Genomic DNA, 14,642 nt, shown 5'->3' with positions numbered 1-14,642 from the left:
ACACCAACAGCTGTGGACTTGGCCCCGCGGCCGCTTTGCACGGCATTCCTGGGTCCTGCTGGAGCTCCGTGCCCTGCACAGGGCCCAGCTCCCAGCCCCGCATGCTGCTCCCAGTTCCTGGCATGCTGTGGGGTGGACAGTGCCAAGCATCAGCACTGGGGTTGCCCCGGGGTCCAGGCACGTTTTGGGCATGGCACAGTGGGAGAAAGCTGGAGGGAGGTCATGTGTGGCGGCCACATGCAGCGAGCTGACCTCTGCAGAAATGAGATTCTGCTCTATGGAGCACGTTAGGAAGGGGTGAGGTTGGGGATGTGGCTCTGAGCTTCTGGGGACCCCTGGAAGCTTGCTGGGCATGGAGTCACAGAATCATTAAGGTTGAAAAGAGCTTCAAGATCACCATCCCATGCCCACCCTCACCATGCCCATAACCATGTCCCCATGTCTCCACGGTTCTTGAACAGCTCCAGGGACAGTGACCCCACCATCTCCCTGGGCAGCTGTGCCAGTGCATCACCACTCTGCAAGAAGAAATTCTTCCTAAAATCCAATAAGAGGCACTTTGGAAAAAAAAAAAAAACTCATCAGAGGCCCCTCAGGTCCAAGAAGAGCACCGACCCACGCGGCCACCAGCAAGCGTAAAGCAGCTTCCTTCACCAAAGCGCTGCTCAGCCAACTGCATAACATCAGGGGCATCCCTGCAGCGGGGATTAGCAGGAGAACAATTAGCTCGTGCCCCGACACCAGCGAGCAGCCAGCTCTGCCCACGTGTGGAGCTGTGAGAAATTGATGCTGGGGGATGGAGGCAAGCCAGCACCTGGTGGCTGAAGGGCTGCGGGATGGAAAGCAGAGCCTGCCATGCACCAACACAGCACGACACAACACAACATGGCACAACATAGCCGACACAACACAAACCATCACAACGCAGCACATTCCAGCACAACACAACACAACACAACACAACACAGGACAGCATGACTCAACGCAATCCAACACAGCACAAAACAACCCAACCCAACACAGAGCAGTGTAATACAAACCCAACAGAGCACAATCCGAGACAGCACAATCTGACACAACCCAACCAACACAACCCAACCCAACCCAACTCAACCCAACACAACACAACCCTGCAGGATCCTTCCTTACTGCCTGCACCCCAAAACCAGCTGAGAACCCAGGCTGACTCCATCCCTCACTCATTTATCCCCATCTGAGGGTGCAGGGTGGGGTGGCAGCTGCAGTGGGGAGCAGATGTGGGGTATGAGCCAGCTCGATGCTGGCTGCTCAGCCATGTGGATCCCACAAGCAGCTGCAAACTGGGCTGTATGGGGATGAGTAAACACCACTCTGAGTAAACCCCAGAGGTTACCACGTTCTTATCTCCTGCCATCCTGGCCATGTGGGGCCACAGAGGAAAGGCAGAAGGAGTGGAGCCAGGCCCTGGCTGGACAGAGGGAGTCCGAATATCACCAAACCCCCTTGGTCAGACGGGGATGTAGGACACAGAGCCGTGTTGGCAATGCTGTTGGCTGTTTTGTTTGGGGATAGTTAAGTTAACGATGCTTGAGTCCAAAGTGTACTGCAAAGCTGGATGGGTGGAGGAACAAAACCTCCAGGCGTGGTTTAGGAATGCCATGGCTTGAGAAAGTCCTGTGGGGGTGTTTACTTCCCACTGTATTAAAAAAAAAATGAAGGAAATTTGAGAAAAATCTCAAGAGAAGAGTTTTGGTTGCAGCACGCTCAGTGAAGGGATCTCCTCCATGGCTGCAGGGATGGATGTCCCCATTGGTGTTTGCTTTGTCCCCTCCAGGTGCTCAACCTGTTCTTGGCTTTGCTGCTGAGCTCCTTCAGCGCCGACAGCCTGGCAGCCTCTGATGATGATGGTGAGATGAACAACCTGCAGATCGCCATCGGCCGGATCACCAGGGGCATCGACTTCGTGAAGTCTTCTGTGCTCATGCTGCTCCGAAGGCTGTGGAAGGGCAAAAAGGTGGCCCCAGAGGAAGAGCAGGAGCCCAGCAAAGGGGACAACTCTGTGCTGAACCACGTGGATAGCAGCCCGGATCCCAAGCCAGATTACATGGACGGAGTCGCGGGGAAGGAATATTTGTTGATGGACGAGCTGGACCACATGAATTTCATCAACAATCCCAACCTGACTGTGCAGGTCCCCATCGCCTCGGAGGAGTCCGACCTCTACGAGGAGACGAGCACTCAGTCTGACACCGAGGACGCCAAGGTGGGTTGCAGGGCTTCAGCCCCTGCACGATGCCATCTGGGGTTACTTTTAGCTTTTCCACAACGTGGACCAAACTTGGGGCGTTTCACCAAAAAATAGCTCTCTGTTTCCCAGCATGAGATGGGGGTCCAAGCAGAGGTTTGGGTCAGGATATGGGGTTTTTGCTAACGCCTGCACCACGGGGTCAATGCACTCCTTTTGGGGTTAAAGATGTCCCAGAGGAACTTGACGCCAGGAAATCTGCTGATGGCACTAACATTGGATCCACTGCTAATGCCTCCAAAAGCAGCGCTGGGGAGGGAGGGCACGGAACCAGATGGAGGGGCTTAGCACGAGCAAACACGAAGCGATGCGTTTTGGATCCAAAGCTGATGAGCCAGCTGATGTCAACTGCATCAGGCTGGGGCTTGTGGGACACTGATCTGTGAGAATGAGAGGGAGAGGAGATGAGAAATGCAGAAAAACAATAGCAGGTACGCTAAGGAGGATGGGGATGTGATGGGACATTGCTGCTAGCAATGGGGTTGCACCAAGGACCAGCAAGGATATGGGGAAACATAGGGCTGTGGGATTGCATATATTCAGAAAGGGAGAGCAGGGAGGTGACATTAACCCACCTAGCTGCCATGGGAGGACATGTCCAGCCTGGTCCACGCAGTCCCAAGGTCCCCAGTTCCTTGCTCATCCCATCATCTGTGCTGGATTGAGTGGAGAAATTCCATCAATTATGGCCAACGGGATGGAGGAGCATCCTCCCAACAGGACGGGATGGGCTGGCAGCCATTGCATGAGATTCCTGCATAGTAATTAGAAACGAGGTGCTAATTGATAGCAGCTCTGAGAAGCCTGTGTTTGCTGGCTGAGTTCGCATGCCGCTGATTAGCTCCAGATGGAGCCAAAGTCTTGCGCTGGGAACACGGTGACAATGACGAGCTGGGAGATTTCTCTGGATGAGCTGCTCAGAAAATGCTGACAAACTCTTCCCTTTAGCAGAGCTGCTTGCTGAGACCACGCCACCAAATCTGCCCTGGGCACAGGGTGCTGTGGGGCTCCTGGCTTACAGCACCGTTTCCCAGCTCCCTGCTGGTTCTGCCTGCTGTGCGTCCTGGAGGCAGGTGGTTTCCATCTGTCCTTCCCCAGGGTCACAGCTTGCCTGGCTCCCAGCTGAGCTCTCCTAATCCCCCTGCCCCTCCTCTCCTCCCAAGGACCCAGCAGGGAGCTGCCCCCGAAGCAATGCCTTCACCCAGTGGCATGCTGTGGTCTGTGGGGCTGTAAGCAGCGATGATGCCCCATATTACCCCCATCTTGGGGTCTTCCTTGGCCTGCAGGAGGACGGAGCACCTCCTTTATGCACCACCAACCTCAGGGCAGCACGATCTCCTTCCATGCAAGCTGACACCATCCTGTATTCATTTCTCCCTATGAGAACCCTATGCAAGATCTCCTGGTTGCTCCCATTTGGGATGGGCAGGTCTGGAGATTTGCTCCTTCTTCTTTAAAAGCCAGAAGAAATAATAATAATAATAATAATAATTAAGAAGTAAAACTGTCCCAGGAGCATGCCAGGGTTTTCTCTCGTTATCAGCCCCTCCAGCCTTGCTGAGTGGTGTCTGGGAAGGCAGCCAAGCTGAGCGATGCAGGGAGAGCTATTTGGAACACGGGTTTTGAACTTGGGTGAACCTCAGCCTACAAGCCCTGCGAGCCAGCAGAGTGCCACAGTGGCCAACCGGGCTTCTGCTGGTCTAATTATGCCATAGGGTGATTAGAAGTGCGTTCATTAGGGCACATGGAGGTGGAGAGCAGCCCGGGGGGTGGTGGTAGGATGGGAGGAAGGATGAGGACAGTAGCCCCTCTGAAACCAGATGTAAAGCAAAGATTGTCCAACTCCACGTATCGGTGCTGCACCAAGGTTTGCAGCCCTCATTATCCAATGACTTTTCTCAGGGCTGTTTTGGAAAGAGATTCAGAGCAACCTCCAAGCAAAGGCTCCCAACCCTTTGGGCAAGGCTCCTTCCATCACACCAACACCTGGGTAGACCAGTCCATCACAAAACCCCAATGGCAGATGACAGCTCCGTCCCACTCACATAAAGCCCCAACATCAAATAATTCCTTTCTCTTTATGTTGGATTTAAATCTATGGCAAGCAGGCAGGGACCTGTGGTTTTGGGAACCAGCCAAGAGCTGGAAAGCTTTAGGAATATTGCCACGTGTAGAAATGGAATCAGAGACACCTGAGGATTAATTACTGGCAGTACCTCCTTAAAAGCACCCCACATTCCCTCAGCTTTCTAATTTCTTGTGTGTTTTGCCCCCATCAGGAGAAGGGCTGATGCCTGCACTGGCAATACGGTGCATTGGCTGGAGATGGTCAAAAACAAAAAATCCAGTGGCCACCACAGGGCCCTGTCTGGTTGTTTCCACACCAGAGGATCCAGGAGGTCAGTTCTTTCCATTGAGCAAGTCTTGATGGAGCCTCTCCATGGGGTTCACCCCTCTTGGGAGGAAAGTTCAAAGCCGTACATGAGCGCTCCCTACAAAAAGTTTGCTCCCAACTCATCTCCTGTTGAGCATCATCTGGCCCTGCATCACCACCTTGACCACCCTGAATCCCCCGCTCCTTTTGCAGAACCCCCTTTCCAGTGACAACACCTCGTCCCTGTGCAGCACCGTGGACTACAAACCACCGCTGCCCCAGGAGGAGGAGGTGGCCGAGGAGGCTGAAGAGAGCAATGAGCCCGAGGACTGCTTCACTGAAGGTGAGAGCTATGAGCATCCTGGAGAGGGGTTTCCAAAACTCCAAATCCTCCCGTTTCCACGGAGATGGTTCCCAGGAGTGGACATCTCCAAATGGGGTCAAAATGCCAACAAAGCACAAACAGTGCTGGGGAGGTGACCCAGGCTCTGTCTCCACCACCCAGGCTGCGTCAAGAGGTTTCCCTGTCTCCATGTGGACATCACCAGTGACAGAGGGAAGATCTGGTGGAACATCAGGAAAACCTGCTTCCGCATCGTGGAGCACGACTGGTTTGAGACCTTCATCGTCTTCATGATCCTCCTCAGCAGCGGGGCGCTGGTAGGTCCCATCCCTCCCTTCTCCCCATCCCCTCCTCTCTTCAGCAGCTGCAGGCCAGATGTTTTAGTTAAAACTCCCTTTGGTCCATGCCTGCTCGATGCAAGGGGATCCGAGCATCCTCCAGGTGCCCTGCATTGGTAGAGCCTCATACAACCCTCCTCAACCTCCACTTTTCAAGTTGCCCCAGGAAAGTAGGGATGATGTAGTCATGCACCAAGGCGTGCAGTGGGTCTGATGGAGGAATGACTGTCATGGAGCTCCATGCCTCTTCCAGGCTTTTGAGGACATCTACATAGAGCAGCGGAAGGTGATCCGCACCATCCTGGAGTACGCTGATAAGGTCTTCTCCTACATCTTCGTCATTGAGATGCTGCTCAAGTGGGTGGCCTATGGCTTCAAGGTCTACTTCACCAACGCATGGTGCTGGCTGGACTTCCTCATCGTCGACGTAAGTGGTGCTGAATGAGCACCTACAGTGTCATCCTTAGAGATTTAGGGGGTTGTAGAAAGTCGTTGCTAACCAGCCCTTGCTTGTATGGGAATGAGGGCTTAGACAAGGGTTTAAACTCGTGGTGGTTGGGAGGAAGGGCCACCCTTTATCCAGGCTGCAGGAACCCTTTGAAGCCCTTTTGGTGCTTTTACACCATGCTGTACTGACCCCAGCAGAGATGTGAAGGAACACGGGTTCTCCCACAAAGCAAACATTTACCTGCCCAGTATTTCTGTGTTCCACATCACTTCCATCCTCCTACCCAAAAAGAAGGGACATCCCGGTGGCAGCCCAGTCACCAGAGATGCAAAGACTCAAAGCCAGTCCCTGCATTGCAAGACAACGCGATGCCCACATGCTGGGAAGAGAGGAGGGCAGGAGATGCCAGGACATGGTTCACGCTCTGTTTTTTTCCACCTGAGATGCTACTCATTCCTCGGGCTGCTCCTTCCAGGTCTCCCTCATCAGCCTGACAGCCAACTGGTTGGGATACTCCGAGCTGGGAGCCATCAAATCTCTGCGGACACTGAGAGCACTGAGACCTCTGCGCGCCCTGTCCAGATTTGAAGGCATGAGGGTAGGTGCAGAGCTGGTCCCTTGCTGCTGACCTCCACTGGGAACCCATCCCAGGTGGTTTTCAGAGGCCTCCAGATCAGTGGGATTGAACACAGCCAAAGGAAAGGGTTTGGGTCTGGGTGGTGAAGTGTGGAGCCAGGACTCGGGCTCGATGATCCAGTTCAAGATTTTTTGTGATTCTATGGTTGTCTCTCCTTGCAGGTGGTGGTAAACGCCTTGCTGGGTGCCATCCCCTCCATCATGAACGTCCTGCTGGTCTGCCTCATCTTCTGGCTGATATTCAGCATCATGGGGGTGAACCTCTTCGCAGGGAAGTACTACCGATGCGTCAACACCACCACGGGGGACCTCTTTGACACCAGCGTGGTGAACAATAAGAGCGACTGCATGTCTCTCCTCCACACCAACGAGGTCAGATGGGTCAACGTCAAAGTCAACTTCGACAACGTGGGCTTGGGGTACCTGTCCTTGCTGCAGGTGGTACGTACTGCTCACAGCGCATCGTCGTGCCATGGGGTCATCCACTGTCATCGCCACAGCAGTCAGCAATTTCACGGCTGAACAGCATCGAGGCTAACATGAGATGCAACTCTGAAGCCCAGATCAGGGTTCTCGGCTGCTGCTTTGCTTCAAGATTGAATTTAACCCTGAAATTCTGTAGGCTTGAGGAGGAAAGGGGCGAGATAGAAGATGGGAGGGGAAAATTAAGTGTAGCAAGGGAACTGTTGGGGATGAGTACACAAAGCACCAGTGCTGAAGCTGCAGGAAAACCTCCACAACACAGCGTGCAGGAGCAAGGAGGAGAAAGAGTTTTAAGCACTATTATTTGGAAAAGGAAGATGCAATGGTCCAGGGGCATAGAGCAACTTGAGACTCCCATTTGCTCGACCTGTCTCTCAGTCTTTCCAAAATCAAGACTCCCATTCCCCACTTGCAGCCTCCCTGCATGGAGATGTTCTTGCTACAGTCATAGGCTGCAAGAGTTTTGCCTGGGGAAGATGACGACTGGAAAAAAGAGCATGTGAGCGTTGGCCATGGGTGAATGCAGCCATCAAACTCACCACAGCTGAGCAAGGCGAGCAGAAGGGGAACTGCTCACCACGACTTTAATAAAAATATAGGTGTAGGCTCTGTTATTGGGTTACTCCCACTGGATCCGGGGGAACCAGTGGTTGCAGAACTAAAGCAGAACCCAAACTGATCAACCAGCTACAAACTCAGCTTCCTCTTCAAGGCTTGTTGTTTCCTCAGGCTCAGGAAATAAGATGTTCAGGCTTTTTGCTTAACAAATCAGCTGCAGAACCTATAAAAGATGCAATACGCCCCCACCTCAGTGGGATAGAACCATAGAACCGTAGAATGGCTGGGTTGGGAGGGAGGATGGCTGGGTTGGGAGGGAGGATGGTTGGGCTTGAAGGAACCTCAAAGATCATCCAGTTCCAACCCCACTGCCTCGAGCCAGGTTGCCAACCACTAGATCAGGTTGCCCAGGGCCATATCCAGCCTGGCTTTGAAGGCCTCCAGGGATGGGGCATTCACAGCTTCTCTGGGCAGCCTGTGCCAGCACCTCACCACCTCCCCATGACAAATTTCCCCCTCTGAACCCCACCTAAACCCCAGAAGAGTCCCCATTGCCTTCCACTCCCTTCATAGCCCCATACACCTCCTGTTGAGCTTGCTCTTCTCTCCCAATCCCCACAGGCGACCTTCAAAGGTTGGATGGACATCATGTACGCCGCTGTGGACTCACGTGAGGTGAGGGACATCTCAGCACCAGGCTGGTTCCACCCAGCTCATCCATCCCAAAATATGTCCCTGTACCAGACCATGGGATGCTGCAGCAGAAAGGACTTTCCCCGCTTCCCTGCAGGAGCACAGATTTGCCTGTGCCCCATTGCTCCACACACCCACACCCTGAGCATATTGTTGCCTTTTTTTAGCTTCAGAAGCAAGCAGCTGTTCTGCTCACCCCATCTGTAGCTGCCGAGCGCCCAGGCAGAAAACTGTTTGGGGAGAAAAAGTGCTCTGCCCTGCCAAGAGCTCCCCTTGAAACTGGGAACTTGGGATGCTCCAGCTGAAATATGGAGCAGAATTAAATGATGCCTCAGGCATTTCCCTATTCCCAAACCCTATGAGCATAGAATCATAGAAGCATAGTGCAGGCTATGGACACCCTTGTCCCACTGTCCAGGTGGTCCCTGCTCCCACGGGGACCTCTCAACCCACCCCACATCTGCCAAAGGCTTTATATCATCCACCCCAGCTCAGTCTGCATGGTGACCCCTTGTCTGGGGGCTTGGGGACACACTTGGACACCTGGGGACACGTTTTCCCTCTCACCCAATCAGATCGAAGAGCAGCCAGTGTACGAGATCAACCTCTACATGTACATCTACTTTGTCATCTTCATCATCTTTGGAGCCTTCTTCACCCTCAACCTCTTCATCGGTGTCATCATTGACAACTTCAACCAGCAGAAGAAAAAGATAAGTATTTTCTGGGTCTGGTCCAGGACAGAAGGGAGCAGCATGACTTTTCTTTTCCCCACTGTGACCCTTTCTCATCATTTTTCCACGCATCGGGAAAAGATGGAACAAAGAAGCAGAGAGCGTGGGACAAATGGGTGGGTGGAGGGTGTGTAATGTGATGTGGTTTTTGGAAGGACGAGGTGAGTTCCTAAGGCTAATAGTGGCGATTCCCTTTATACTTTGGAGGCAAAGACATCTTCATGACAGAAGAGCAGAAGAAATACTATAATGCCATGAAGAAGCTCGGCTCCAAGAAACCCCAGAAGCCCATCCCCAGGCCCTCGGTACGTTGGGGTAATCCCCATGGCACGCAGTGAGCCACCAGCTGTCCCAGAGTGAACAGGGTGGGTTTGGGGATGAGCTCTTCCACCACAGAAAGCCAATTCTTGGCTCCTTGGAAAGGACCTTGCTAAGAGTTGGGGCATCAGAAGATGCTCACATCTCTGGCATCCTCATTTGGGTCTGTTCTCCAGCCCTGGGCCTGCAGAGCAAGGGGGGATCATTTTTGTAGGGACTGAGGATTTTCTTCCATCTCCTCTCCAAGAGGAATTGGTCTGAAGGAAACATCAGCTTCCATTGCTCCTAGAAAGGAAACTGGTCCACCCAATACATTCACAGTTGTGATTTGGGCTTTCCCGGCTCAAGTGAGCTGTTTTCCCAGGGGTTCATTGTTGCCCTGATGGATATGCTTAGGAATCCCCCCTATCAGCTATCCCCTGTGCTCGCACCTCCTGGCCACAGTGGGTCCAGGTGCTGGGAATCCTCCCCCCAGCTCTTCCTGCACACTCCTAAATCTGGTTCCTTCTTCTCTTTCTGTTGTGTCATTGTTTTATGTGTGTTTGTGTCCCATGTTCCCACCTCACATCTGGCTCTCCACCATCACCCCTATGGCAGAACAAGTTTCAAGGGATGGTGTTTGACTTTGTTACCAAGCAAGTGTTTGACATAACCATCATGATCCTGATTTGTCTTAACATGGTGACCATGATGGTTGAAACAGACGATCAAAGCGAGACCAAAACAGACATCCTCTACAAAATCAACCTGGTCTTCATCGTCATCTTCACTGGAGAGTGTGTGCTAAAGATGTTTGCCTTGCGCTACTACTACTTCACCATTGGCTGGAACATCTTTGACTTTGTGGTGGTCATCCTCTCCATCGCAGGTAAGCACAAGGGATTCCACTGGATAATGAAGAGTAGAAGTGTTGCGGGCAGGGGGAAGCCACTGAGACCCTGTGCCACCTCACCTCCCTATCTCACGTGCAGAGCGTGCCAAATTCACCTCTTCTTCATCCTCTCACAGGTATTGTCCTCTCAGACATCATAGAGAAGTACTTCGTGTCACCCACACTCTTCAGGGTCATCAGGCTGGCGAGGATCGGCCGCGTCCTCCGGCTGATCCGAGGAGCTAAAGGCATCCGGACGCTGCTCTTCGCTCTCATGATGTCCCTCCCTGCCCTGTTCAACATCGGCCTCCTGCTCTTCCTCGTCATGTTCATCTACTCCATCTTCGGCATGTCCAACTTCGCCTACGTAAAGAAGGAGGCGGGGATCGATGACATCTTCAACTTTGAGACTTTTGGGAACAGCATCATCTGCCTCTTCCAGATCACCACGTCGGCCGGATGGGACGGGCTGCTCAGCCCGATCCTAAACAGCGGTCCCCCCGACTGCGACCCCAACCTGGAGAACCCTGGCAGCTCAATTAAGGGCAACTGCGGCAATCCGTCCATCGGCATCTTCTTCTTCTGCAGCTACATCATCATCTCCTTCCTCATCGTGGTCAACATGTACATCGCCATCATCCTGGAGAACTTCAACGTGGCCACGGAGGAGAGCAGCGAGCCCCTCTGCGAGGACGATTTTGAGATGTTTTATGAAATCTGGGAGAAATTTGACCCGGATGCCACCCAGTTCATTGCGTACAGCACTTTGTCTGACTTTGTGGACACCCTACAGGAGCCGCTCAAAATCCCCAAGCCAAACAAGATCAAGCTGATCACCATGGATTTACCAATGGTTGCTGGGGACAAAATCCACTGCCTGGACATCCTCTTTGCCCTGACAAAGGAAGTGCTGGGGGACTCCGGAGAGATGGACGCCTTGAAGGACACCATGGAGGAGAAGTTCATGGCTGCCAACCCCTCAAAGGTCTCCTATGAACCCATCACCACCACTCTGAAGAGGAAACACGAGGAGGTGTGCGCAACGAAAATCCAGCGGGCGTTCCGGAGGTACCTGTTGAGGCGCTCGGTCAAGCAGGCATCCTACATGTACCGACACAGCAAGGATGAGGAGGCACTGATTGGGGACGCCCCTGAGAAGGAAGGTCTGATTGCAACCAAAATGCACGAGATATATGGGAACAGTGGGACCGATGCAGAGGTGGGTGCTGCTATTGATCTCGCACCCGTCCCGAGCGCAGAGACTCAAAGTGCTCCCGTAGAAGCAAAGCCAGCGGGTGGGCAGCGCGTCGTGAAAGAGTCGTTGGTATAACAGAGAGCAGCTCCCGTTTCCTGGCATCTGAAAAGACTCTGTTTGTATCTCCTCTTCAAGAAACCTTCCGTGTTCAGAGCGGTAGGTCTTAGATGTTGAGCTAATTTCAGATGGTTCAAGCTGACACCTTCATTTCTGAGCAGGGTCTCCTCGTGATCCTTTTTTGTAGCTCACTGCACTCGCAAAGAGTTGGATATTTTTCTTATGCGATTGACATGTGAAATCTCTCTATTGCTGGTGAGAAACATCTTAGTTTTGAAATGATCTAATCACGGTAACGACGTTTTTCAGACATTAACAAACGAGTACGGCTGTCCTTTTACTTCAGGTAATTGTTCATTAATGCTATTTCACAATTTCTTGCATATTACTCCCCCAGAGGGCAGCGGGTGAAAGATGAGCCAAGTGAAATAACATCGAGAACAATTACAGAAAGGTTTATGTGAACAAAAAAATCTCCAAAGTCTTAAAGTCGCACCTTTCCTTGGGATCTTTTAATAAGCTCTATGGATTTATTTTTGTTACATACGAAGAAAGTGCAATGATGTCTTAAACATTTGTTTGCATCACCCAAACAAAGCATCCGCAGATATGTTCTCAGGGTTAAATATCAGATGTTAAAGGTCTCAGAACGCGCATCGAAATCATAAATCATTCAGGTCTCCACGGTTTGAATGTAAATTCCATTTCTATTCATGCTCCTGTTTTTCCCGTTCCATCCAGATTTTGTGGCAGGAAAGCAATGGGCAGGGGTGGTGTCCTCTGGGAATTCCCTGTGACAAAACCACTTTGAGCCCCACAGAAAGCAGAAATTAGTGTTAGTTAACGAGACGCATCTCTGGGGTCTGGGGAACGGTCTTCGCATTGAGTTGCTCCGATGGGGCCCCATAAGTCTTGAGATCAAAACAACCACGAACCAAAACCTCTTCCACTTAAAACAAGGGCTGCTGCGTGACGCCGAAGGGTCTGTCTTTTTTTTTTTTTTTTTTTCCTTTTTCTTTTCTGTTTTTTATTATTATTATTATTAATTATTATTATTATTATTATTATTCTTTCTTCTTCCTCGGGCTGGTTTTGGCTCCCAGCCGTTGCGGATGCCCTGTGGCACCCCATAGAGCTCGGTGGGTCCCCATGCGTTCGGCCGGGCGCTTTCCAGCCCGGGTTGAGGTTCACAATGAATGCTGCTTCTATGTACGTGTCGTCGGTGATGGGAAAATGCCCAAGAGCAGAGTTTGTGTGAGCTAAAGCCATTTTTCTTTGTACATTTCTTAAAATAAACAACCGTGAACGGTCTCTTATTGCAATACCAAACGCGTTGGTGTGTGTTAGGGAAGGAAGTGCTTTCCATACCACTGGGAGGGGGAAATCACCTGCCCAGCTACCAACACCCCTCCCTCTGCTGGGGGTCCAGAACCTCCTGGATGGGTCTGGACCCCAATAGGGCACTGTCCAGAACCCCTGGGTTGAAACTCCTAGAGCTGCTCATGGATGGAACCATGGGCTGCTGGTTGCCTCCTGCCAGCCCCATAGGAGCTATAGGAGATGCAGCTGTTGGTTCAGCCAAAGAGAAGGGAGATCTGGGGACCTCTGGACATGCCTGGACCTCAATATGGCGCTGCCCAACACCTCTGGGCTGAAATCCCCCCCAGAACACCCAGAGCAGCACATGCATGGGACCATGGTTCTGCTGGGTGTCTCCTCCTAACTCTATAGGGGCTACAGGAGATGCTGCCGTGAGTCCAGCCACAGAGAAGGGTTGGTGAATTGAAGGTGTAGACTGCCTTGAGTTGCCCCATCTGTGGGTGGAGTTGAACCTGCCCCACTGGAGTTGAACCTGCCCCACTGGCTCCATGGCAGCAGCTCAGCATCACAGGGAGGAGGTGAAGGATGTTCCTGCATCTGTGCGTGGTGAAGGCTGAGCCACCCTCAGGACCTACCGAGGTCCCCATGGGACATGGCATGGCCTCAGTGCTGTTTTCACTTTGCTGGAACAGCTCATGCAGAGGCCAGTGTAATCCAAGCAGGGCCCCCACGCAGGCAGAGGGCTGCAGGGAGGGCTGGCACGAGCCAGCATCCCTCTCCCCACACAGTGACGGGGAGGACAGCAGTGAAATCCAAGCCACCATGAATAGGAATGGGCTGGGGAAGGATGCAGCTGCCTAGCAGCGGCTCTGCACTGCTCACAGCACAGCTTGTCCCACCCTGGGGGCATCTCTACTTCTTCTGTCTTTCTGGGACACCGTGGCCAGGCTGTGTTTTTGCATCAAATGCTGCACTGCTCTGCAGGGAGGAGGCACCTCTCCCATCATCTCTTTCCCTCCTGAGGCCACAGTTTCTCAGGAAACCTTTATTTCTGCTCCCTTGAACACAGGCTGCCTCCCAGCAGCCCCGGATACTCAGAAACAGCACAAAGGAAACAACCTGCAGGAGGTGAGGGTTTGGGGAGGCCCCCAGGAGGCAAAGCTGGGCTCTGGGGACCAGCCCGGCTGGCAAAAGTACCCCAAGGTGCTTTTTGCAGGGAGTTACAGCCCAGTGCTCACTCGCAGAGCATTGCACTTGGAGATTCACTGTGGCACAGTGATGGGGAACCACAGATCTGAGTCAGTGCCAAGGGATGGGGCACAGCCCTGGGGTGCAATGGTAGAACCATTAAAGTAAAAAAAAGCCTCCAAGACCATCAAGCCCAATCACCAACCCATCCCCACCACGTACACTCATAGAACAATAAAGTCACAAAATCTTTTAGACTGAAAAGACTTCTGAAATCACCAAGTCCAAGCATCAACCATCTCCACCATGCCCACTATGTTCCCAAATAGAATTGCAGAATTGTGAAGGTTGGAAAAGACCTCCAAGACTTCCAAGTCCAACCCCAGCCCATCCCCACCGTGCCCAATTATAGAATCATTCGGGATGGAAAAGACAGTTGGATTTGATGATCTTGGAGGTCTTTTCCAACCTGAATGATTCCGTGGTGGGGACGGGTTGGGGTTGGGCTTGGGGTCTTGGAGGTGCACCCATCCCGCCATGCTCATTCATTGAATCGTTAAGGTTGGAAAAGAACTCCAAGATCCCCAAGTCCAACCTCAACCCACCCCCATTGTGATCACTTGTAGAATCGTTCAGCCTGAAGAAGACCTCCAAGGTCTCCAAGTCCAAACCCAACCCATCCCCACCATGTCTCCCAGTGCCACATCTCCACGGTTCTGGAACACCTCCAGGGATGGTGATT

General features: G+C 52.4%; 1 protein-coding gene across 1 annotated transcript in view; it reads left to right on the top strand.

The window, feature by feature from the left end:
- SCN4A (sodium voltage-gated channel alpha subunit 4) overlaps positions 1–12,375 on the top strand; it is a 28,401-nt gene extending 16,026 nt beyond the window's left edge. Inside the window, exons 17-27 of the mRNA XM_090124814.1 lie at positions 1,814–2,242; positions 4,872–5,001; positions 5,164–5,318; positions 5,593–5,766; positions 6,263–6,385; positions 6,586–6,864; positions 8,086–8,139; positions 8,733–8,870; positions 9,092–9,196; positions 9,807–10,077; positions 10,218–12,375. Coding sequence (XP_089980940.1) covers positions 1,814–2,242; positions 4,872–5,001; positions 5,164–5,318; positions 5,593–5,766; positions 6,263–6,385; positions 6,586–6,864; positions 8,086–8,139; positions 8,733–8,870; positions 9,092–9,196; positions 9,807–10,077; positions 10,218–11,410 — 3,051 coding nt within the window. The 3' untranslated portion in view covers positions 11,411–12,375. The remainder of the gene's footprint in view (positions 1–1,813; positions 2,243–4,871; positions 5,002–5,163; positions 5,319–5,592; positions 5,767–6,262; positions 6,386–6,585; positions 6,865–8,085; positions 8,140–8,732; positions 8,871–9,091; positions 9,197–9,806; positions 10,078–10,217) is intronic.
- The last annotated feature ends 2,267 nt before the right edge of the window (positions 12,376–14,642 follow it).

This window comes from Phasianus colchicus, chromosome 26 (genome assembly GCF_987193195.1).
Source record: "Phasianus colchicus chromosome 26, bPhaCol1.hap1.1, whole genome shotgun sequence".
Taxonomy (NCBI): domain Eukaryota; kingdom Metazoa; phylum Chordata; class Aves; order Galliformes; family Phasianidae; genus Phasianus; species Phasianus colchicus.
This window is presented reverse-complemented; position numbering and strand designations above follow the sequence as displayed.